Source organism: Scylla paramamosain, chromosome 31, assembly GCF_035594125.1.
Source record: "Scylla paramamosain isolate STU-SP2022 chromosome 31, ASM3559412v1, whole genome shotgun sequence".
NCBI classification, from domain to species: domain Eukaryota; kingdom Metazoa; phylum Arthropoda; class Malacostraca; order Decapoda; family Portunidae; genus Scylla; species Scylla paramamosain.
The window spans coordinates 12,652,670-12,679,333 of NC_087181.1; the positions used below are offsets into that span (position 1 = coordinate 12,652,670).

Consider the following 26,664-nt stretch of genomic DNA (forward strand, 5'->3'; position numbering starts at 1 on the left):
AAAATCCCTCTCATCCGGCATTCGAGTATCCGGCAGCTTCAAGTATCCGGCACATTTTCCCCCGAGCCTTAAAATCAATAAAAAATCAATGTGTACTCATAAAGTCGATTAAAATTCCCGCGCGAGGCATACTTTGTCCCCTCGCCACGCACTGCTTCGCGCCACCCGCGGCCCACTGCACTGTGTTTACTCAGTGACTCAGTCCCGCGTGTGCACTGTTTATCGCTTGACGCCTTCATCATGCCTAAAGTTGTAGAAAAGAGGAAGCGTGTTGTGCTTACACTCAAGCAGCTGATCAGATCAGCTGCTGATTAAGATCAGCTGATCTTTGTTATGGTAAGATGCATGAGTGTAGGGTGGTGATTGTGGACATAATTTCACTTCTATTCAAGTATCCGGCAATATTCAAGTATCCGGCATGTCGGCGGTCCCGTTGATGCCGGATAAGAGGGATTTTACTGTATCAGCATCTATAATTACTAATCCAATTTAATTTAGTACAGTATACTGTACATTGTTTTCGTCTTTATTTTTCTTCTTCCGTTTTATGTTCCTTTACTTTTCAGCCTTTTATTTATTCATCTATGTTTATTTGTTTAATAATTTTTTCATTTATTTATTTATTTGCATGTTTATTTATCCATCTATTTATTTATTAATTCAATTTTACTACTGAAAGCTAGCTGCAGGTTGGAACTTGAAAACCAATCTATTCCTCATTTTATTTGTCCATCTTTTTCTCTTCATTTGAGTCATCTGATATCATGAAGAGATACAACAAGCAATTAATTTGTTCCTAAGGTGGTAAATGTCTTGAATAGACTCGGTCATCAGGTTGCTAATGCAGTCACTATAGAGCCTTAAGAGGACACGAGACAAATCTATGAATAGTTTCAATAGATGGAGAGATACTACATTTTTTATATAGGGAATGACTCCTAGCAACTTCCCCTATGTTTTGAAGGAAAATCTCTGGTCAAAAAAAAACAAAAAACAAACAAAAAAAAAAGTAATCTTATGCCATTTATTTACAGATATATATATATAACATATTATTCACATACACAATGATTTCAAGATGCTAGTGCACAAGATTGGTGAGGATGCGTGCCCCTAACACTACTCCAAAAATAAGTGAACAGAACTGTAGTATGTAACCACTGCCGAGATGTTGTGAAAAGCTTATTTGGCTGCTATGCTAATGCTAACACATAATTCTCAAGGACTATCAATAATTCATGATACATACTAATTCAACAGGAAGACAATAAAGTTTTGAAAAAAGTTCAGTATTATCATTTTCTTCAATCTAAGCACATCCCTCTTATAAATAATATAGTAACATTTCTTTATTTTTTCTTAACTACAAAACAATTGTTTCTTTTTCTTATCAAAATATTCAAGTTAAAAGATATGGAATGCCTTGGCAATAAAGAAGTGCATAAGTCTTCACCGGCAAGTTGTGTGTTGCTGGGCTGTGAGAAACAGGCTGGGAACACCTTTTTTTTCTTTAGTCACAATTTCTAGCAGTATAAAGCACATGACATCAGACAAACTGAAGTGAAGTATACAATCACAGAGGGGGCACATCATACTACAGGTAAGTATGATTCCATCACATCAGGTGAGCTTCTATGGAGTGCGCTCTCTCACTCTCTTGCTCTCTCATTTTCATTCTCTCTCTCGCACACATGCACACAAGCACACGCACAGTTTCTGTCCTATAGAAACACAGTCAAAGTAGGAGCCAATAAACTAAATAATAAAACCTATACTGATGAACATTATTAAAATCCAGTTTTATTTTTGAGCCCCGACCCAAAATGATCAGTAATAGGATTACAAATATATACTATCCTTAATTACATTACAAAATTATCACAAGCTACACAATGCTAAAGATTTGTCCGAGACATTGTGACAGTCAAGGCCTCATGATAATCTGCACCAGGCACGGCTCGACACCAATGACACAAATAATGGATTGGCTTCTTGGGCTCAACAGCTCAGGCTCTGCACTTTAAAATAGGACTTAAGATTGTGATATGCTTTGTTTTATTTTTATTTTGGGAAGGGGAATGTACAGACATATATTCAAATTATTGAATTATCTGCACATGAAACTCAAATATAAAAATCTGACACTATATATTATATATGAAACATTTTGCATCAAAATTTCAGTAGTTGTAAACTACCTGACTAATTTCTTGTTTTACAAATTATTTTCAGTTAACCACTACAAAATATTACTTACCTACAATGCACAATTACATTGGAAATTGTATCAGATAAATCAACAATTGGAAGTTAAAACCATTAAAAGTCATTAAAAAGTAAATGTAAAACAAAAATATCATAATACACTAAATTTGAAGAGTATTTGTCACTGTAAGGGGCACTAAGGAACTATGTAATATACAGTCAAGCCCTTTTACTTGAAACCCATGTATTCATGTGAGAAAGAAAGAAAGAATGCTTTTCTTACACCTCACTATATTAAACCTAATCGTCAGATTTCTTTCAAGATGCTGATTATTTAGGATTCCCTTGAAGAAGGTGGACATGGCTTAAAAGTCTCCTTTTGAAATACACAGTGTATACTACACTCTTAAAGGAGAGAGAGATGGAAAGAAATAAAATACAATTTATTGCAATGCAGTAACTTAAACAGAGTAATGGTACACTTTCAATCATCTTCTTGCAGACAAACTTGGACAGGGAAGTTAATGAAATAAAAATAAAATAAACTTGTTCATCATTATAACCATTAAGGGAACTTTCAGTCAAGGCAAAAGGGCTTGTACTATAAAAAATGTCCTACCTTGCAAGATGCACTAAGACCAAGTCCCAAAAAGAGGGTATAACTGATTAGATTTTGGTTTAAGCACATCTTCTAACATAAGACATCAATTAACAGTCTAATGGAATAACATTTAAACCAAAGACAACATCAGGTCTGGCTGGGTATCAGACTTTCAATAGAAGCACTGCTGGTTTTTCCATACCTATTATAATACTCTGTTTCATTGACTGTCACAACAATTCTGCCACCAGAGGACACTCACTGATTAGTGTACATCTCCCCACTTTGTTTCAAAACATGCAACAAACTTAATTTTCTTAATACCATGTCTTGATACCAGTTTATTCTTATTTGGATAAACCAGTACCTCAAAAATAAGTTAGGGTTTTGGTAGAAATCTGTCAATTTGCCATATACACCACATCAAAACAAGCTGGATTATGAGGGCCAATCAGTGAGTGAAAGCATCAGCAGGTGGGTGCTATCATGTCCACAAATGACTAAATGACTGCAACAGAGTTGAGAAAACAGAATATAGTAAGTATTCGGAGTTCAACTCTAAGTATTCGGAGTTCAACTCTTGGTATTCGGAGTTAAACTCTTTAATTTTTGTAAAGCCAGATAAAACAAAGTTATTGACTCTTTAGAATGTAGATAATTACAAATACTGCTGTGAGCTCAGAATACATACTTAAGTAGGGAGAATGGAAGTAATTCAGGTTTTCTATCTACCTTCCAGATTTAAGGATGATTACATAATTGTCTACAAGAACTTAATACCAGTCAGCACTGCCATGATGCAAAATTTACGACACAATTTAAAGCTCAGTAATAATGATGATGATGATAATAATAATAATAATAATAATAATAATAATAATAATAATAATAATAATAATAATAATAATAATAATAATAATAAACTTATTGCCCTTTAGTAAAGACAAAATCACAGTATTTTGCACTATATAAGCTGGCAAGTTTCAATGTAAGAATTCCTTGCAATAGTAACAATACTAGACAAAATATTTCAAGAACAACACTTCAAAAGCAACTTTTCCCTCAATGAATCTTAGGCAGCCACAATCCCCAGCACTTTTGTTTTGTTTTCAGTGAATGCATCATTATTAAAGAACAAACAAATTCATGAAATCAAACACTGTAACCCATGAACTTTTCATACGTACATCTCAAATATTTTATAACATCACGTCTAAATGGTCTTCAAACTTGACAAACTCTCACCTAAATAGTTGTTATTCACCAACCAGCTCTGCCATGTATTAGAGAAACTTGAGAAATGTAATATAAACTTCTAGCAAATACTGCATTCATGAGAAGAGAAGTTGTTGGGTGTGTATGTCCTGTTCTAATGACTAGTGAAGAGTTGCATCACAAGCCTTACTGACGTAACCAACAGTATTTCATGAGCTACATCACCAATGTTTGGTTGGATCTGAAATATACTCCACTACAGAGTTACCTACCTGCACACCTTGAGCCTAGTATGTACACAGATCAAGTAAAATATCTCTGCCCAAAACTATGCAAAGTATATATAATACAGGTCAAATTCAAATAAAATACAACACAAATACAGGATACAAGTAACTCAGTGCATAAAACTATTGCTTTCAAAAGTGAAGATTAACACAAAGAATACTTCAATATACAACTCCCCATGCTGCTCCCATGTGATAGTGTCGTAACACGTGGTGCAGGACACACCACACTGGCCAATGCCTCCACCAGGTTTATTTTACTGCTTCATGGTCTTACTGGATGTAATAACTGGTAAATAACATGAGGCATATTTGAAAGATTTTGTCTTATCATTGGGACAAATAAAGGAATCATCAATCATATTCTGTCACATTTCCATGAAGTACATGGTATTTGGTTTCATAATTCTAGTAATGTCATATTTTCAATCATTTTCTTGTTTTGTTTTTTTTAAATGAATGAGCAAATTTTGGGTGTTTCAAACATCCAGCTTGAAATGTTATCAAAATGGGGGCTCATTTGCTCCTTCACAGAGCCATCATTGCTTGCAAAGCTCTAAGCTAATAGCCATTTTCACCCACCCTTCAAAATGCGTAAATAAATGAAACATACTGAAACTCACTAAATAAATGGTGTTTCACAGTGCCATACTACTGTAACAAGAACCATATAGGTACATAACAGTTGCTATCCAAATAGGCTGTATACATATGGAAAGTTAAAAGCATACAACATGTGACACTATATTAATTCCTTATTAAGGATACATATCTACAGTCAGAATTAAGGCTGTGGTACCTGATATCAATGTCAATGTAGTTTTCCAATTCATTTTCTTTTTCTGCCATTAATGAAAACAGCAATATACATGTATAGGTATATGGATGGATGTATTCTTGATAATGCTTGACACATTCACCAGCACTGGATTTGCATTGTAAGTTAGTTATTTCCAAAATGGATAACTATCACTGTCCCCAACTATAATGGACTGACTCACAGAGCCTCTACCTTTTAAGCCCAAAACAGAAAAGATCTCAGAGGCATCACAGAATAAATAAACAAAATAAATAATCATACGTACATATATACACTTTCCCATGCATACATTCGCCCACCAAACTGTGGTAGGACTGAGGAAGGACCGAGATGAAAGCATTGTGCAGAGGACTACGAGAGGACTCAGTGATGTGGTAAATGTCATAAGGAAAAGGATGTGGCTTGAGAGAAGCACCACTCCCATAAGAACAAAGAAGAGCTTCACAGAAAGAAAATAGTAATTAAGAAACTCTGATGGATTACCACTTGTCAAGCACTTTAATTATTTCAGCGACGTTAAAAATACTGTTTTGTCTGTATTAAATGTATTGATCTCTGCTGTGGGTTAATAGTTGTCAAACCTAACAAAAAGATATATAAAAGGATGCTGTTTGTATCTATTACAAAGCCATGAACACAATAACCAGCATTCAAATAGTTACAAGAAAACCAGTGCACTTCTGACTGTGGGTATTCTCAGATGTGTGGACAGGATAAGTCAGAGTCCAAAGAAATCACATATTCTAGGGTAAGAAAGTCCATTATAGTGGGGTGACTACTGTCTTTGCACAGCAAAACTCTAAGATTATTTTTAATTTTCTTTCAAGTTAACTAAGTTATACTTTGCAATGTGAGCAAATGTTACAAGAATGTTGCCTGTGACACTATGGTCATCTCTCATAATTAATTTTACTGAAATTCTGATGGGAAGCATTTGCTACAGAAATAGCTTTACACAAATAGTATGATTACTAACACCCTGAGTTCTGCACAACATACTTAAATAAAAATCCAGGTGTTAGCTTTCAAAGCTGAAATGCATGAAATGATATGCAGAGAAAACTACACAACTACCACTCCAAGACAAGCAATAGTGTGCTGATAAACACTCGGAATTATTTTTACACTGCATAGCAAATTATAAATAATGCAGAGGAACCTTTGTTTACAAAAACTAAAGATAGTTATGAGATGGACAATAAATATCCATTTAACATTCAAGAATATGTATGTTTTCATTCTCATAAACACACTCAGAACTTTGCTTGCAATAATGATAAGCATGAATGACTGACAACTAGTACCATCCCCTGTGATAGGATATATGTGCCTGACTGCACATTGTGGCTACCATACTCAGAGCAAGTAAATGGGGTGGAGCAAGGGGACTAGGAATCATCATCTCTATATTTCTGTTCCTATAATAAGACAAGATGTTATGTGTGGGCTGCTTCCCTGTAAGGGGGATCTCAGCCTCTCTGAATAACTTAAAATTTATGGCATGCAATTAAATGCATTTGTTTGAACTTTAAATGTTATCCCATATTAATGGTTTTATCATGTGCCACAAGACTGTACAAATTAATCAGCATAAATTCGTAGATTTTGAGGTTCCACTGCATGACAAAAATAAAACACAAGTTCTGATTATGATTCAAAATGATAGTTGCCACTGACTAGCAATATCATGCCACTGCAGATCAGCTCTGCTAACCTGTCAAGACCCACATGTTCACCATCAAGGAACATCAACAAAATATTAAACAAAAATATATAGTATTGATCTTGGTGTGAAATTTGGAAATAACCATGAATTGCATCTCTCAATGTCTGACCCAGCAATCCGCAGGGTCTATCTACAGTCTTGATCATGTTGAGAGGAAGCATTGAAGAAAGATGTTTCAGTATGTATGCACTATGTGATAGAAAGCCTGTCCTGTGGTAATGGATGTGACCCCTCTTTTCCAAGTCCAGTCTAGATTACATGTACCTTAACTACAGCTTTGGTCTGGTGTCAATCATATGCTACCTTCTGCCCTTTAATTGCTGTCCCATGCATGAAACATGTGTTGTACAGACACACAATAATACAGCAGGTATAGAAAGAAATATTCATGTACTATATAGAGACACCTTTCATAAACCAACTTTTTTTTTTTTTTTCAAAATAGACTGTGCATATAATAAAACAATAAAAATATATGATAAACACAAAAATGAAGATCTGGAAACTCTATGCAAACTTAGAAAAATAAAAGTAACCTTATGCAAATAGAATACTTCTTAAGGTAAATGCAGTATAAATAATTTCTTTAATGCACACAAATCTGTGTGAATATATATTCTATATATAAATTCACTGATGAAATATCCTTAAAACTGTCTAGGTAATAATTATCTCTATATAATACATCTTATACTGTGTGTGTGTGTGTGTGTGTGTGTGTGTGTGCACGCGCGCACGCACAGTGTAGAGAGTATATTATTCATATGGCCTGTTGAGCAAAGCAAAATGACTAGCACACTAGGAGTTGAAATTCATCTTATCTCCTTTCAACACCACAAGACCATGAGTTTCCAATTCCTACTAAATGACAGAAGGAATCCTTAACTTCACTTTGAAAAAAATATACATATATCCAGTCTACTTTACATTATATCACATTAGTTGGGTCAGCATCCCCATATTAAACACCTCTGAAAGATGCTACAAGATTATATTGAAACAGCAACAGCATGAGTACTAAAAACATGATAATGAACTAGAACATCAAAGACCTAGTATTAATTATTTCGCAAAATACATGAGATGTGGATTGGGTTAATGTATAGCCATCTGGAGGGTTTTAGACATCACTACAGCAACAAAACATCTTCCTATTTAGTTGCCGTACGCTTACAACCAATGACAATTTTTTATCTCTGTTTTTGTTTCTCATTCACTCAAGCATTTATCTTCTCATACTCACCACCTTTCCTGTCATCACTGGCATCCTTAAGACGACCTATTGTCATACAGTGGAGTCCATAGCAAGACAATTGCTACGGCAGACCTTTATGAGGAACATGAATCAAATCCCAATGTCTGGGTACTGGACATCATCTACAGTTTGAGGATATCACCATTGCAACTCCTTACTACTGAAAAATAGTTTATGTACAATAACTATCACTTCCCAACAAGTATTTACACATCATATATATATGCACACTCAAGGACATCGTATTAGCCTCCTAAGCCACTCCTAACATGACCACTACACAAACACACTCCACCACCCTGTTGTTCTCCTGCCTGCAACACCTCACAGCAAAATGTATCCTGCTTATGCGCATGATTCTACAGAAATATGTACATTCATCCAGACATACACCCAACATACATTCGTACCAACATATGTGCTTCTGGTATTCACTTTGAAATACTAACACAATAACTGCAGAAATCATGATAATACTGCATACATACGCATGTGTGTATACAAGAGGTAACATCCTCACCACAAGAAATAATACACACTTTTGTTGCTGATGAAATAATTTAGAATTCTAACTGAACAACTCCAGAAAAAGCCATACACCCATATCCCATAAGATGCTCACTTCTGCAAACAGCTTAATGTTTTCATTGATATATGATGCTGTCTGGAACCATTTCTGAATAGTCCTGTCATAATCTGTACATTTTCCAGTGACATATTTACATTAGGAAATGTTTCTTTCACACATCCCTCCATCTCTGGGACTGCAAGAGCATCCGGTGGAACAAGCATGATACATATAAGACTACAGTGAGGGTCTGGCACACACTACTTAGCACACCTAGGTATGTTGCCTGCAAGCAGCTTCCAAAATAACAGAAAATCTCATGAAGGCTGACCATACATTAATTTGTGCCTAAGTCTGCATGGTTCATATCTTGTAGGCTGAGTGGTATTTAGAATTTGGTGGTCAATCAACAATGTGGCAGTTTAAGGCTACTGTTAGTTTGTTTCATGTGTATGAAATCCAATTCTCCATATAGTTTATGCAGTTCTGTCTGGAAACCTATTTCCGAAGTGTCCAGAGGTATCAAATAAATATGGTATTTTTGACATTCCCAGGACACGATCACAAGTTACAGAAAACTACGAAAGATATAGAAGAAAATATCCATCAAGTTAACTTAGTGTACATTTTATGGCAGAGTTTTCATGTTTAACTAGTACACACCAACACCACAGTTGTTGGTACACTACAATACCTTCAAGGTTATACTCCACAAACTAATTAGAAGCAGCAGCAACTATCTTTGGCTTTGTGTGTTCCATTCCCAGGGTAAAGAAACAGGTTCCACATACCCTTACTGGCTGGTACAGCTGCTCACGAGGGATGGGGATGCTGTGTTCTGAGCAGTCTGAACAGAAAATCTTACCACAACTCCTGAAAAGCAGGCAAAAAATAAAAATTACTTCAGTCCTAACAACCTCACAAATGAACATGCACTGTACAAGGCAAAACATATAATTTAACATTGATAATGGTGTTTTTAATTACTAGCATGAGAATTTTCTCCTTCTTCTGTGTGCAGCAGAGTGCACACTATGAGGGGAGAATCTTCACAAGAGTTTCCAAATACAATAAAAACAGGGAAAGAAAAGAAAAAAACAAATCAGATGGCAAGATTGAGTTTCCAAATCTGATACTATAATGAGAAAGCAATAGATGGAGAAATCATATGACGCATAGTAATTAACTATTTGGATCAGCTGCATGGCAAATCTGAACCAGGACCCAACAGCAGAGCTGACTAGCACCTGCTGCATCATGATAAACCCACCCCCTCCCCTTGCACCTGAAGTGATCAGCTCATCAGACCAGGTGTGAGAGACCTTACTGTTCAAGCCAGTCATGACAGGTTTTCATTCACCTACAACACCTGCAACCACTCTTTCTTTCTCCACACACCTCCCTACTGAATCTATCATTTTCTTTATAGAAATCTCCATCCATCAATTAGCTTATTTTCAGAGCATCAAGCTCTGAGATACATTTCTTTGTATTGTGTCCTATGCTGGGACCACTGTGGGCTTGGATTGGAGATAAAAATATGCCCCTGATACAACTTGTCACCCAAAAGAAGTAATGAAAAATAAGCAAAGATTGTACAAAGTACAAAAAACATATGACGTTCACATTATCTCTATACATATCACACCATTCAAGCTAACTCTACCCTTTCTGTGCATATCACACCATTCTAGCTCACTCCATCCCTTTCTAGAGGATCTAAAACACTACAATCCAGCATTATGTAACCACCACCCACTAGAGCCTAGCCTTAGCTCTATCTTCCCCTCAACATTTACTCTTTACTTTAACTCAAGAGATTTAAGCAATTCTTTCATTATCATTCCTTCCACATGCCTCTAGCACCTAGGCATCCCAATCAGACACTTTCAACAAATTACACAAATCCATGCCTTTACTTTACTCAATGCCTCTCACTGTACAATCATTTTTAAGCAGCAGTATCACTGTCTCCCAAAACTTTTTTTTAATACAAGTACTTTTTTTGCTCATTTTATATTCACCTCACAGCTATACAAAGGACTTGATGTATCTAAATGCATTAAACTCTCCTGCCATCCTTATACTTGTCTTCAAACCCCCAGTAATCTTTGCCCCCTCTTGTTTTTCAAGACACCACCTCTACTTTCATAATAGTGAAAATTATATACCTTGCATCCAAAGAGCAAACACATTACTTCAGTGCATATGTGGTATCAAAGTGAAACAACATCAGCAAGACAGCCTCAATTAGTTTCTTGACAAGAAAAGATTATCTTAAAAAAAATCATCCCAATCTGTGCTTCTGAGGAGTGCAAATGTTATGTATACATGGACAAGATAAGCTTGAGGATGCTGCCAGTAAGCTTAGCATCTCCATTCTCAAAACTAAATCCTTCAACATGCTTTCGATCAGCCAGAAAATGCAAAATGTAGAAAATCCTACAGTGCACCAAGTATCAGATGCAAGTAGAAAATAAGAAAAAGTATTACCTTCACACTGAACAATCAAAATCAAAATTAGAAAATCAGAAAAAAAATGTATATTATTTTCAAATTATCAGAATTCATGAATAGTAGTTTGTAGTCATGAAAAAGTTGTAAGTCATTTTCAAGAAGGTTAATGCATAAATGTCTCATTGTTAGAGTTATGCAACAAATATCAAAATCTACATTGCCATGTTCTCAGATATAAGAGTACGTATTTGTTATTTACAGTGTACTGTTTGATCCATTCATGATATCGCACAGGAAACACTGACACTGATCATATATACAAGAGGCTGTGTAGAGATACATGTTACAGAGGCTGGGGTTGGCCAACAACTCCCCTGAGTTCTTTAATCAGAGTAACCAAGTCTAGATAGCAACAATCACCGTCCATTCCCACCACCAGCACATGTGCTTATCAGTCCCCTACTATTGCCAGTACTACTTTTGCTTGCTATGCATTTTTGCTAAGAAGCTTTCTTGGCTTATTTCTTCCAATTACTGCAATAGCTGCCATGCTTCCTGCAAACAGTAAGCTACATCATGACATGCTATCAAGAATCTTTCCTTGTATTCACAGTTGGTGAAGTAGATCATTTAAGCAAGACTACAGAACATCTAGTTGTTTGGAAAAGGCCTCTGAATAACCAAGCTTTAGTAACACCTACGGACAATTTTACTTCTTACCTTATTGGATAACGGCAACAGGTACAAATTTCTTCAGAGTTCTTTAGACTCATACTCTGGGGAGGATATAACAATATTGCCAGCTTAACACCATATTTTGAAAGAGTTGGATGCCACATCACGTCTGGCACTGCTTGTGTGTAATTTAAGTTGTCACTCTTCCACAAAATTTGTCAAAGTTCATGTTCAACTGATGACTGGTAAAATATAAAGCATGGTTATCAGAGAAACGTTTTTGTCATAAGAAACACGGTTCCAAAGCTGTTTTTTTGTAACCTGATCTAATGTTAAAACATGTGCATTCCTATCTAAGCAAATAAAACCAAAAGAAAACAAAACATGGCTTCATCGCAGCAGTGTTTCATCACTTATGCAACAATGCAAAGAAGCTCCTCTAGTTCTTACCATTAATTATTTTACATAAATTGTGAACATTTCCCCCCCCCCACATATATTTGGTATTCGTAAAGTATTTTGTTGGTGAACCAATTCAGACTTTACAACACACACACACATACACACACACACACAAAGGTAAATACAACTAGGTAAATACACAGCCTCTGGAGATCATTAGCCCAAATCAAAATGAAACATTGTAAAAAAATAAATAAATAAATAAATAAATAAATAAATAAATAAAAAAAATAAATAAAATAATAATAATAATAATGATAATAATAATAATAATAATAATAATAATAATAATAATAATAATAATAATAATAATAATAATAATGATAATAATAAAGAAATAAGGAATTATACTTGGAATTCTTCTGATGTGAGAAGAGAAAATAGTGAAAATAATGAGTGTATACAACAGATCTGCTGTGTAAAGATGAAGAAATGAGATGCAAGTAGAGTGGCTGAGGGGTGAAATGCAGCATCCTACTTTGGCTTGGCCATGGGATAAGTATGGCAGACAGTGAGATGACCAAGAGGACGTTTATGAGTATGATAGATATGACAGATACACGAGAATCACAGTGGAACATGATAAGAGAGTAGGATTGATAGACAAAGAGAGATATTAAGAATTGCAATCAAGGACACAAACTTTCTTTTGGGGTCCTGTACTTACCATGTGTTTATGTATTATGATTACATAAATACACTACAGATTTTACAACAATACTACAAATAATGTTACAGGGAAGTAAAGACTCACATCACGTAAGTGGTGAGTTATGGGAATAAATAGGGCAAAACATGGACAGAGCATGAGTAATAAATACACCTCCCTCCACATTATGTACTTTTTAGTGGGAGCATGCATGCAAGAACCAAAATTCACCAAGTTATAAACACATGTATTAAAGCTTGCAGTGACTGCTTTATGTCAAATTAGTAAGTCATTAAGTAAAATTTAAATTAACAAAAAAGTACAGCAAGCATATTTATATGTCAACAATTTAAATTATCAAAACATTAAGGATTATGATTCATTCCTGTCCACCACCAATAAAATTTTGCATGTTCATTAAAAACTAATCTGACCTTCTATCATTCCTCATTCCCTGGGCAATATAAAGCTGCACAACTCTACAGAGTGTTCAGTGATCCTCTGCCTCCACAAAGGTCACACAGGAGTTAGTATTGAGAACAGAAAAGCCATGAGTGACATTAGTACTCAAGACAGACTCAGGATGCTCTACCTCTGATTGGTTGAGTGGTTGGATGCTTGAGCAAGATGATCCGCTGAACCAACAAGAAAAACATTCAATAACTTAAAAATGACACATCAACTTTCAAAAATTCATTAAAAATTACATGCTACACCTCTTTAAAACCAAAATCTTTAAAATAAAGTGCAAATTGAAAATAAATGCCAAAGATTTAAAACACCAACTAATAGTAAAAATATCTATATAAAATAATTCCAAGATTAGTATGTTATAACTAACACAAAAATGGTCAATATGCAGCTTACCATAACCAACAAACTAGAAAAACAGATTTATCTGTTAAGAGCTGCTGTGTGTAGGTAAACTAAGGAGCTGTCTTGTGTCAGTCAACTTGCCTCTTACAGTCTCCTTATTTTCCTATGCCCTTATTCTAGTATCTAAAATGACCTTACTTTCTTCAAGCCATCTTGATCACAAGTCTTTATCTCTGGCACTAATATCTAATGCCTGAAACAACACCAAGTGAGAAAGCCACTTCAAACTGTGACAGGCTGCCACTCCACAAGATGCATCCGCCATCCATGATGTAAATGACCAGAGCAATACAGAGCATCAAATCTGAACACTAATAGTACTAACCAGTAAGTAAAATGACACAGGAAGCCACATCTGTTTCTCAAGAATGTAAATGATCATAACTATATTAAGCATTAAATCCTAACACTAATAATATCAAGTGTCAAATAAAATGGCTTGAGGAAAGTAGGACAATTTCACACACCAGTATAAACCTGAACATTTCTGTTTTCTTTGATCAGTGGCAACAGAAAAACTGCATACTGACCAAAAAGGAATTATGACAAAACACAACTTTTTAGACCATTACAAAAAGAACTTGTAATCATCCCACACTGAGAACATCAAGCATGCACCCAAACATGATTAGAATATAGTAAGGTCAATGCAGTGTGAACCATTTATTACACTTTCTGGTCACACAATTACAGAAATAGACTCTTCCATATATTTAGTTGACTGTTTTAGTTGGTTGGTACATAAATTTCTTATGTCTTGAGTAATGTGTAACAAATATATTATGAGTGAAAGGGACAGGGACAAGAAGGGAATAGACAGATGTAATGCATTAAAAAAGTTAGCTTGGTTATGAAGGACAGGAAGCTGTGCTGATTACTAACAGCACAGACAGGAAGGCAATGGGCAGGTGGTTGTGGTATTCATGTGGTTATTTAGACTATCCATGATGAAGTCCCATCCACAACACCAGGGTTACCAACACATAACCCATAACTTTCCAAGTTCTTGAGGATTATTAAGTAAAATAATGTGGGCCTTTTATATACCTAGGCAAGACACAACTTATCTCAATGCAGGAATAAAAAGGTCCTCAGTCCCCTTCATTCCATACCTCCTAATTGCCTCTTACAGCACAGCTAACAAAATAATACATTCTTCTGCCCCTGCTGTGGTGTGTGCAGCAGCCAAATAAATTGGGCCCTAAAAAGGTACCACAAAAAAGCATAAGCAATCGTTGCCTCTGTTACCTATGCCACGTATTTCTAACAGGGTGGTCGTGACAGCTCCTACAGCGAAGCAACCAATTACCTCAAGTGGACAGCAGGGGAATGTATTGAGAAGACTCACCATAGTAAGCCCAAATAACAGGGATCCATGGGTAGGGCTACAATATCAGTTACCTGTCACTAATAATAGGTGACCTGCGAGGTTTAATTTAGGCACCTAGTATGCACCTTGGGATTATGTTATGCCTGACCTACCCTAGACAACTCCATACAACAGACATCAAAAAAATAATTCAATATTTGTCAATAGTGTGATGCCTCCCTCTTGGTGCTCCAACACTCATCTATTTCACAAAAAGACCTTCTCCTAAGGAGTTAACACTACTGTGCATCATCTGTAGTTGCATTAAATTCTTTAGAAAGAAAAATTGAGCTTTTTTTTATATTTTCAGTAGCCCACAATGTACGTTTTTCATAATTCATGTAAAATTCTGGGGATAGTCATAATTTTCCTGCACGCTTAATGTTACGAATGTTAAATGATGATGTATTAATGCTCAATAATTCATCAAGTTGAAGTTGTATGAGTCTTAAGGATTAGCCAACTGTGTTGTTACCAGTCAATGAATGAAAGCGTGAATAATCTTCAATAATAAGGTGCTAAGTGTCAACAGGTTAAAGCCATGTTTAGCTACAAACCTCTACTTTCCTTAATATTACAAGAAAAACAAAAGTTTCTTCACCTGGCAACTAACCTGCAGTGATGCTTCCGTCGCCCCATCCAGAACTGAGTGTTGCAGCCCATGCAGGAGTCCACAGCATGGTCAGGGACCCAGAGTGTTGGCCGGGCGTCTCCCTCTTCCACAGCCTCCCACGACGTGTCCGACACACCAGACTCCTGACCTACAGAACCACCCGAGCCTGAACCAACACTCTCGGGCAGGGACATCTGAAGATCACAACATACATTCATTAATACAGCACAAAACTAATTTCTCTGTACAATTTGCCTTTTCTGTGCAAGATATCACTCATACCTCTTAAACAGAGGAACACAAAATATAATAAACCTCAAACATTTAAAGATACAGTAACATCCTCACATGGCCACTTACCTTCATTCATAATAAATTTTTGACCACAATATCTGCCACTGTACAAGTTCTCCCACAAGTTCTTACTTTTCACTTCAGTGCAACAGTAACAAAAACATTTACCTATTTGAACGTAATGTGTGATATGAGTAATCAAACTGGTACGAGAGATCTACTTTAATTTTTAAATATTCTAAACACAATTAAGAACTCACTTGATCTTCTGTTCCATCGTGGTGGTGGTTGTGACAACGGTTGTGCTGGATCTGGTTGTACAGAGCATGTCTGGTGGCCTGCAGGTCCCTCTTTAGAGATTCCTTCTCAGACTGGAATAGATGCATCAAGTTACATAAATGCATTCCCAGCCTCATCACCATACACAAGATATGACAGCTATTCATTACAAATTATCATAAAACTATTAGCAAAATGGCTACATACAAGGATTGTTGCAAATTATCGTGCAAAAGTGTTTCCTGTTACCTGATGATGGAGAAGAATTTGGTGCAGTCTCTTGGTCACTTCATCACTAACACTATGAAGTCCATCAAGTGTAGCGAAAGTACCACTTTTGCTATCTCCTGCACCAAGCCTGAAAGGTGAAACGTTTCAATTTGCTTTTCATAATCATAATAGTTACACCAACATTTTGAAGAGTATAACACTAATAATGGTCATCCTCCAGAAACATTTCCTCTGGTGGGTATCTGCTGTACCATTTCCATTTATTACAGTTTCTAGAGCTTAAATTATTCTGCTTCTCTTCCACATACATATTCCCTATCCTGAACATGCACCTTCAATAGATCAAATTTTCTTTCCCTTCAAAACAACAAAGAAAACTACAATATTAAGTTCTTAGTGCCAAGTTATTCTGCTTCATGTCATTCATCTGTCTACCCCTTACTCCAGGCATCCTTCTTGAATAGATAGGCATTTATCTTCACTTTCTTTTCAAAACAATAAAAGCTTCCCTTCAATAAATAGCACAGACACACACATGCTGTAAAGTTAAGACATAAAACTCAGCACAAAAAATACCCACAAAGCAACAGAAACACCCACCTATCTTCACAAGGGGTTGACGGTATGCAGGATGAAGGTGTGCGCGAGTGCATTGGAGTGGAGTAGAGAGACACCCGACTGCCTGGTCCCGTGGTAACCCCCCGCACGGCCCCTCCCCCAATGGAGCCCTCGTTCATAAGCCCAGCACTGCGCCAAGAGTCTCCAGCACTTGTTTCATCTAATAATTTCTTACTCTGGAGACAAATACTACAACCAGACGCTGCCACACTATGCATGACTGAGCTCATGTTGGGTACGCCGTTCACAGTCCTTCTCTCGGCTCGGTCCTCAATGCTTTCTGGATTAGATGAAGTTGATTGCTTTTTACGATTGTTGGATGCTGCACTCACTTCTTCCTCCCCCACAGCCCCATTCATGAATGGAAAGCATTTACCCTGCAATATGGATTTTGGGCTATTCTGTCCACCCTCTCTGTTCAACATGGGCATCTGTTCACTATTCTTATCCTGAGAGACCTTTTCTTCGGTTGCAATGATTCCTATTTCTGCCACTAACGTATCCGTGGAGCCCTCTATGGACTGCTCTGCCAAGCTCTTAAACTGCCTCTCGCCTGTTGTTCCTTTCCTGTTGTGCACTTTTTCACTATTCGTATCTCTCTTGGAGTCTGTTACTTTAATAATACACTTTTCTTGCAGTTCAACACACTCCTGTCCAAGCAGCTCATTTGCCTCCTCACCACTCTCAACACCAATATCACAGGGTTCATTTTGCACAATGCTCACACATTCATGGATTTCAGATTCTGAGACAGACGGCTCACACAAAGTCAATGACTCTGATTCATCATTCTGCCTCTCTCCGATGGGCTCACTGGTGGAATCCTCATAGGCATCCAGGTCTTCACTGGCTGCGTCCTCATTGGCATGGTCAACAGCAGCCTCAGAGTCATCATTTCCTAATTCAGCTCCAAGAGCAGAGTTGAGCATAGCCATATTGGGTCCACTGTAAGAGAAAAGAACAATGAGCATAATTTTTTTCTATCACTACCAAGGGAGGAATTCAGCATAGCCATATCAGGTCCACTGCAGGGAAAAGAACAGAGTATAAATATATTTTCTAGTACTACACTATCCACTGCAGGTCTTGAAGTGTATATTTCCTTAGATGAGCAGCCTCACCTTTCTCTGATGTTTGGGTCTGAGGAGCGCCGCAGGGGCTGGTGTGAGGGAGGGGAGGTACCAGCCAGGAGGTCATCATATGATTTGGTCTTGACTAATTCTCCTCCTCCACCTTGAATGTCCTCATCTTCATCCTGTCACAAGTGAAAGTTTTCCACTGTCAGTCATCTGCATACTGTTTTATACTTAACTTTCTTCCTGGAACCAATGCTTCACTCTTACATTTTTACTTATAATCAAAATGGAAGTCCCCTTTTTAACAATGCAGCAATGTGAGAGCTACTTGTATAAATTATGAGAGAAAATAAAACAAGAAGGGTAGTAAGAATACTGCCACTGTATTCCCTGAGTACTGTAAAAGGTGGTAGAAAGGGATGCAGCGAGTGGGCTTGTAGTTAATCCCCAGCAAAAAGACAAAACACTAAAGAAGGGGGAAGGGAGTGATTTTTTTTCCTGATCCCCAAGACTCGGATCACCAAATGTACGTGGATGTAGTACAACTGTGTGTAAGAGTGAGAAGATAGGAAGAATGTTAAGCAGAAAGTCAATGTAATAGCTCTTAGTTTAGTCAAAATTAAAGCCAAAGGTGAACAGCAGTTTGGAAGTGTGAAAGGAAGGGCATTTGCTGTAGAGAGGGAGAGCAAGGGAGGGAGTAACCATACTGCTAAGTCAGAGAGTGCACCAGCATGTGATGAAATGGAAGGAAGTGTCATCGAGGCTGATGTGCTTGAAATTGAGGTTAGGAAGAGAGATGTGGTGAATTGAGTGCCTATGAGAGGGATGAGGTGCAGATAATGATTAATTTTTGCACTGATTTGGATGATTGTCTGCGAGACATAGAAACCCGTGTCAACATACTAGTTGTTGGTAGCAAGGTAGCTGATGGTGTGGTAAGTAGATGCAGGGTACCTGAAAGGAATCGAAATAGAGAAAGTTTGATAGGTTTCTAGGCAGAGCAAGAGCAAGCAATTGCAAACACATGGTTAAACACAAAAGCGATTCACAAGTTTACATAGCAGAGGCAAGATCATGTGGTGATCTGAAGGAGGAAAACTGGCTGGTTTGGTGGATGTGAGAGTGGTGAAGGAAGAGAATGTCAGACCACTTCCTGATTTAGGGTAAGCTGTGTGTGGTGGAGTATGGCAAGGCAAAGAGAAGAGAGGAACATTCTGAAAGTGAGGGAGCTGGATAAGAGGTATGAAAAAGTAGTTTCAGATGTTGAATAAAGATTGAATCAAAATGACAGAGCATGACGTGGATGATGTTAAGGTAGAAGGGAGTAATTTTAAGAAAGCCAGAGTGGAGAAAGCAGAGATGTTTGGCAGGAGTGTGAGCTGGAGTAAGAAACAAAACTGAATGGTGGTAAGAAAAGATTAAGGTGGCTACAGAGGAAAAAAGGAAGGCATTTAAGGAATGCTTACAAAAGAAGGATGAAATGTCATATAGAGGTACAAGGAAAGCAGAAGACAAGCAAAAGAAGCTGTGCATGGTGCTAAAAAGAGGGCTGATGAAAGATGGCAGAAGTTAACAGAGCATGTCTTCTCAATTCAATGTCTCACCTCATCATCACCAACACTCGGGTGAGCACTGGTGGTGGTGTCAGCCGTCACCTCACCCATCTCAGGCATGTACACTGACGTCCACAGACGCAGGTCTTTAATGTGGCACGAGGGGTATAGCACCTGCAGAAATACATTTTTTCACCCACATATTTCTACCTTAATATCTTGAAATATTGTAATAAGTGGGAAGGGAAATTTATTAACAGAAGAGTCATGCGACAACCTGCCAGCTGAGTTTGATGGAAGAGGATGTTAATAAAAGACAGATTTATGTGAGGACCTGCTTACTAACTGGGATCATAAAAGTATTTCATTGGGAGGTGACATGCATTAGAGAGTGGTGAGGGGACTTACCTGCTGAGTGGGGACGTAGAGGTAGTTGGTGTATCGCTGCTTGTTGGCCTTGAGGAAGGACCACACAGAGTAGGATCGGTCGCCAATGTCAGCCTGGACCCGCTCTTGGGAAGAGTTACACAGGAATGTGCCAAACAGGTTGCTGTACACATGCTGTGCTAGTTTGACCTGTTGATACAATGATGGGTTAGGAGTGGACATAGGTGAGAAAAGAACAGAGCAGATTGACAGTGATTAATTTGAGGCACCAAAAGACTTGAGTTATACTATGTTGCAAAGAAAAGAATGGTGCAAGAAAGGAATGACAAGCACTTAATGACAATCCTTCCTTGACAGTATAAAAGGATTGTATAAAACTAATATGCAACACTGGGTTATATGTTAACCAAAAAGCCTTTTAGATCATCTTAATATCTCAGCACATCTCGTACATAAATTTAAAACCATGAACACTTACCAGAAAAGCTTGATTGAACTGGAATGCAGTGGGATACCAGTACAGGAGGTGGTGGACACAGTCAAGCCACTGCAGGAACACCGGACACCTCTCATTGATGTCCTCACAACAGCGGCCAATACCACACCTGTCACTGAACTTGTGGCCAAATTCTACCCACTCACGCTCAATGAGAACCACAAAGCCCTGTCAAAAGTATTGGTAAGTTTACATACATAATAGAAGTTTCAGTAACCTGCCAGCAACCAACAGCAAGGTCTCCAGTGTAGTGCAAGTTGTTAACATGTCTAGTCATTCAATGCCAAACTTTCAACAGATGCTGCCCAGAAACCAGAAGCTTTACTCACATCTATAGTTCTGTAGTAAGGGTCAAGCAGCAATTGAGAGAGAGCTGTCAGCTGGGGTGTTCGGTCCCATCCATCTGAGCAGTGAACAAGGACTGGCCTGGCCTCCCGCTCCACCGCCTGTACTATTGTCACAGCTGCCTTGAACAGTCCTGACAGATGTCCCAGCCACCGAGAGTTCTCCAGTAAGGACAACCAACTGAAGATAAGAGTTGTAGAATCTTATTGCCAATTTTCCAGAATACAAGTGGAATGTTATCAAAAGAAACGTAACTTACTGTCTTGAAATACATTCAGGAATAAAATAATTGTGAGTTTTTAGATTTTACAACACTAAATAATATCACACATGACTATATTCTGTTGTTGTATCTACAAGTTTACAAAAATTTGAAGTTTTATGAGGTATCTCCTAACAATCTGATAAATTCATAAATACACTCATGCTTTCTCTTTCTCTCACATAAACACACACACACAGCTCACTTGGGGATGTCAGGAGAGGAGGATGCCAGCTGACGAAGGGCGTGGTGAGACTTGCGAATGGTGTGAATGTTAGCAAGGTTCATGAACTGAATTTCACACTGAGGGTAGTATTCTGGACACTCACACCCTCCCCCTCGAGCTCGGTTGGCCACAGCTGTTGCATATGATCTAGCATCCACAATTAGTACTTTCTGCAAAGAGAAGATAAATTTTTGTTAAAGATTAACCGTGTTCAGCTTGAATAATATAAATCATCTCCATAGCCAGGATATCAAGCAAGAAATTAATCAATAAAATTTTCTGATACAATGTATATTTCCAGCAGTAATCGAGGTGTCATGTGCATCAGAGTAAAGAACAACCTACCTTTATGTCTGCCTGAGCCTTGGCTTCTGGCAAATCACACAGAGATGGAATATCAGAGGATGGAGTAACGGCTTCTTTGTCGCTGTCGTTTCGTGGTGCCAGCTGGGAGGATGTAATACCGATACCATTGGAGGATGAGATGGGGCTGTCATAGGCACAAGCTTCAGAGATGGCCTTCACCAAGTCCTCATCTTCACTGGAACGCCAACCCAACCAGCCAACTTCAGGCTGACTACATCGAGCAATGACAGCTCCATTGGCATGCCTGAGGGAGAAAAGCAAACACATGTTCATCTATACCTAAATCAAGTCAACCTTTTATAATTTTTTCATATTAATCATACGGTTAAAACTACAAAGGTAAGTCTCTCCTCTACGATTTGCTGACTTTCCCTAAACATTCAATCTTTTCAAACTCTGATTTCTCATTCAAAACTCATTACTCTTCTTACCTCCACACCACAGCTGGAATCCTTCTTGCTGCCCTGAACCGTGCCACAAAGTCCAGTACATTGTCGTTGATTGATGCCGGAACCACCAGCTTCTTGGGATATGTGGGACAAAGCTGGTATTCACTGTTTGCCATTGAGATGCGCCACGCTCCTCCCAAGTCAAAGCCGAGTCGTCGTACCTGAAACATTGCATGAAAGGTTAACTAGATGCAACTGTTGGGGGGGGGGGAGAGAGAGAGAGAGAGAGAGAGAGAGAGAGAGAGAGAGAGAGAGAGAGAGAGAGAGAGAGAGAGAGAGAGAGAGAGAGAGAGAGAGAGAGAGAGAGAGAGAGAGAGAGAGAGAGGAACTAGATATCTGAAAAACGATTAGATAAAACTCCAAATAGATAATTATAACATGGATGCATTATCACAACTTTTCTTCATTACAGTACACCTATGTTATAAAATTTTATCCACAAGCATTAACATTAACTACAAGTATTAACATCACTACAATACAAAATTCAATATGCTGTACACAAGCTAAGGCTCTCGAACTCCCTACCCAATTCTGAATCATCCCCCTACTGTGACTTGAAAAGGGAGATCTCAAGAAACTCTTCTAAATTTGAACAATTCTTTTTTGCTCTTTTACTTTGGTACAGGGACCTCAGTGGGCCTTTCTATTTTAGATACATAAATCACTACCCCTCTTGGAAAACAAAACAGTATCACCTCTGCACTGTTAATCAAAGAAGCCAACAAAACACTCTCACCAAGAGAGTTCACCAGCAACTCACCTCTTCATCAAACATTTTCTCAGCCCGTACAGCATAAGACTGCTGGCCTTCAGGTTCAACCAGGGCATTGTGCAGCTCACGCGTCTCCTCCATGCTCCACATGTAGAAGGCAAAGGCAAAGACATTTTCAAGACGTTGAGGGAGAGACAAAGCCTTGGTCAGACGCCGCTGCCACTCAGCACACTGCTCGCCAGTTGGGAACGTACATCTGGGAAGGGACAACAGAACATTTCAATGCATACAGAACAGTAAGTAAAGAAACAATGCAATCACTAAGTACAGCAACAATACAATCACAATGGATAGGTTTCTCTTACCAATAATAAGAATCTGATAGGTATTACTTATCATATTAATCAGAATATAAGGAATAAGGACAGTACTACTACTAAATAAATAAATAAATAAATAAATAAATAAATAAATAAATAAATAATAATAATAATAATAATAATAATAATAATAATAATAACAACAATAATAATAATAATAATTTTCCTCTAGCTGAGAAGTCTATAATAATAAAAAAAAATAAAAAAAAATGCTTTCCTTTCTATACCAAATCTAAATAAACTGAAAGACCAAGAACACAAAATACCTTCCAAATCAAAGGTAAAATCAATCCAAACAAATTTCTTAAGTGAAATGCCACTCCACTCATTCACACCAACACTCAGGCTCCACTTTCACATTCCTTGCATTCCACACAGCCAGACATGTCCATCAGGTTGTACTGGATCCCAGCAGGCAAGGAGACCCGCTTCAAGGCCATACAACCCTTACTCAATAACAGTAATAAAATATCAATAGTGACATTGCAAGAGACACTTGTGGTGGTGGTGGTGGTGGTGGTGATTAAGTATGGGAAGGAGGGTTGGAGGGAAGAAAAAGAAAGGAGAGGAAGAGGGAAGAAAGAAAGGAGGAAGAAAAAGGACAGAAGAAAGAAAGAAAGAAAGAAAATAAAAAGAAAGAAAAGGAAGAAAGGAAAGGAAAAGAAAACAAAGAGGTAAAAAATGAGAAAAGAAAAGAGACAGGAGGGAAGGAGGGAGGGATTGAGAGAAACAAGACCTGCTGCTTTTAAAGAGGAAGGATATAAGATATGTACCCTATGCAGCCCTCACTTCTGCCTTTCCTTACTTCCATAACTAATAACCAATAGTAGGAAACACCAGAAAAAATTATCCTACACAATACTCAATACCAACACAAAGAACCCAGTGGCACTAAACAAACAATTGCAGGAGAAAAACAACCATGAAAACTGAAATTCACTTAACTCAGTCTCACTCTCACTCTCCCTCCATATATATACACTAGACACCCAGCATCCCCAAGGGTAGCCAAGGAGAGATCACATATATACATACATACATACATACATACATACATACATACATACATACATTCACTCATTCATTCATTCAGTTGCAAACTAAATAACATACTAATAATAAATACATAAATAATAATAAGTAAATAACTATATAAAAAAAGAAATACAAGGACCTAAAAATAAATGTACAAATAAATTAATAAAGATAAAAGTCAAGCCAGTCTTCACTTACTTATAAGATTTGGTGTCTTTACAGAGCAGGTAGAGGAAGAAGATCTCCCGACACTCCACTACCTCCACCACCCCGAGGGGAATATGGTACGTAGCATCGCGCTGTTGCAAGAACACCCGGTAGTTGGAGTGGGCAATGAGGCCCTCTGAGGTGCGCCCCACAAACAGGGCGTACTCCCCACTCAGAGGGATGAACGGGATGGACAGGGAGGGCTCATCAAACTGGCAGATCTGCTTCGGATACGAGTCTTGGGCCGCTAATACCTGTCCAGTCACAAAGAATAAGGAATGTATGAAAAGCAATAAACATGATACAGCAAACATTAATATGGGAGTTTAAGGCCACTATAGCCTGTGAACCAGCAGATTTTGTTTTGGATGCAAGTCTTGGGCCTGTCAAGTCACAAGTAATAGGGGCACATGAACAGCTATATCCATTAAGCATAAGGGAAGAATAAATAAGTTTTAAGCCACTAGAGTCTGTCTACTAAGTCATAAAATAATAAAGAGTTTGTGAAAATATGACCCTTAGATAGTAAATATCTGTAAAGTGACAAACTGCAATAAACAAGTAAAAAGGAAAGTGAATCTAGAGATGTTTATACCTCCAAAATCATGTGTAACTAAATATGAGGAAAGAAAAGAGACAATTCATCTGATCATAATATTTCTATGTGAAATGTTCTTTGGTCATTCTCAAAACCTCTTATGTGTGTGTGTGTGTGTGTGTGTGTGTGTGTGTGTGTGTGTGTGTGTGTGTGTGTGTGTGTGTGTGTGTGTGTGTGTGTGTGTGTGTGTGTGTGTGTGTGTGTGTGTGTGTGTGTGTGTGTCTGTCTGTGTGTGTAATAATAAAGTGTGTGTGTGTGTGTGTGTGTGTGTGTGTGTGTGTGTGTGTGTGTGTGTGTGTGTGTGTGTGTGTGTGTGTGTGTGTGTGTGTGTGTGTTGTATGAATGTGGCCATGCATCCATAACAGAGAAACAATGAGAAAGTTCACTGCTCATATTACTACTGCACCATGATGCTGCATCACATCACATCACATATTGATGACAGCATAGACTGCCCCATAAAGACTGACATAGAATTATCATCATCCATTAATTGGGTGAGCGGAGGAATGTGAAAACATTCGCATGCACTGACACAGGTGTTTGAGCAGCTGGTGGAAGTGGTGGCAGCGATGGTGGTGGCGCCAGATAAGGGTGACTCACCTCCCACATTCACCTGTGCAGCCTTTATCTCACCATGGCTACCAGTCCAGATAGGATGATAATATTCATGAACCCCCTTACCTCTGAACATCATCTGCATACATCAATATATCTATTACATAATGGATACAATAACAAGAGTACAGGTGTCAAAAATTCTTTCATTAAAATTTGTATAGTAGAGATATAAATAGCAAGGAAAGCTTTAGAAACCACCATGAAAAGTTAATGTATCTATAACTACCATTCAAGGGTAATACATTTATCTCTCCCTGCTATCTCTCCCTGCACATAATGAACTTAAACTGACTCATGCTTACTCAAACTGCCAACATAAGATGCCACACAAGACTTCAAAATTAAACAAGTATGAAGAGCCTCTTATGATACTTTCTCTATAAACCACTATACATAAATCAATTAACAGAGCCAATTCATCCTTTTTTACACTATATTTTCTGCATCTCTAAGTATAGTCAGGACTAGTAAGAGTAACTTTCTATATTCACTCTGTGTTTAGCCAGTTCCTGTAAGTCTTCTGACCTGACAATAAAACTGAGACACAAGACCCAAGATATGAGCTACTAGTGTCTCTACAATGACACCTAACCAGCAATCTGTCATGTAACCTGAGATAAAATAACTCTAACAATGATCTTTCTTAAATGAAAGGCCATGGCAGAACATGCTGAATGCTCATGGCCAGTGTTGCTCATCACACTACTCTATGACCTCACTTTCCCTTTCTGGCATATTCTTATAAAGG

The 26,664-nt window shown here is 37.8% G+C and overlaps 1 protein-coding gene across 7 annotated transcripts in view; it reads right to left on the reverse strand.

The window, feature by feature from the left end:
• Nucleotides 1-1,010: 1,010 nt before the first annotated feature.
• Nucleotides 1,011-26,664, reverse strand: part of LOC135088676 (myotubularin-related protein 3-like) — a 31,251-nt gene continuing 5,597 nt past the window's right edge. For 3 of the 7 annotated variants that reach the window (XM_063983610.1, XM_063983607.1, XM_063983611.1), the window contains 16 exons: nucleotides 24,689-24,951; nucleotides 23,124-23,331; nucleotides 22,343-22,521; nucleotides 21,891-22,155; nucleotides 21,525-21,715; nucleotides 21,042-21,237; nucleotides 20,695-20,880; nucleotides 20,238-20,405; nucleotides 19,881-20,003; nucleotides 19,180-19,230; nucleotides 18,322-18,455; nucleotides 17,183-18,145; nucleotides 16,601-16,709; nucleotides 16,333-16,443; nucleotides 15,767-15,972; nucleotides 1,011-9,550 (listed from right to left, as the gene is read on the reverse strand). In XM_063983610.1, the coding sequence (XP_063839680.1) occupies nucleotides 9,394-9,550; nucleotides 15,767-15,972; nucleotides 16,333-16,443; nucleotides 16,601-16,709; nucleotides 17,183-18,145; nucleotides 18,322-18,455; nucleotides 19,180-19,230; nucleotides 19,881-20,003; nucleotides 20,238-20,405; nucleotides 20,695-20,880; nucleotides 21,042-21,237; nucleotides 21,525-21,715; nucleotides 21,891-22,155; nucleotides 22,343-22,521; nucleotides 23,124-23,331; nucleotides 24,689-24,951 (3,510 nt within the window). In that variant the 3' untranslated portion in view covers nucleotides 1,011-9,393. Of the gene's footprint in view, nucleotides 9,551-13,512; nucleotides 13,556-15,766; nucleotides 15,973-16,332; nucleotides 16,444-16,600; nucleotides 16,710-17,182; nucleotides 18,146-18,321; nucleotides 18,456-19,179; nucleotides 19,231-19,880; nucleotides 20,004-20,237; nucleotides 20,406-20,694; nucleotides 20,881-21,041; nucleotides 21,238-21,524; nucleotides 21,716-21,890; nucleotides 22,156-22,342; nucleotides 22,522-23,123; nucleotides 23,332-24,688; nucleotides 24,952-26,664 lie in introns of all 7 variants that reach the window. The other 4 variants (XM_063983612.1, XM_063983613.1, XM_063983608.1 and 1 more) reach the window with 4 other exon arrangements.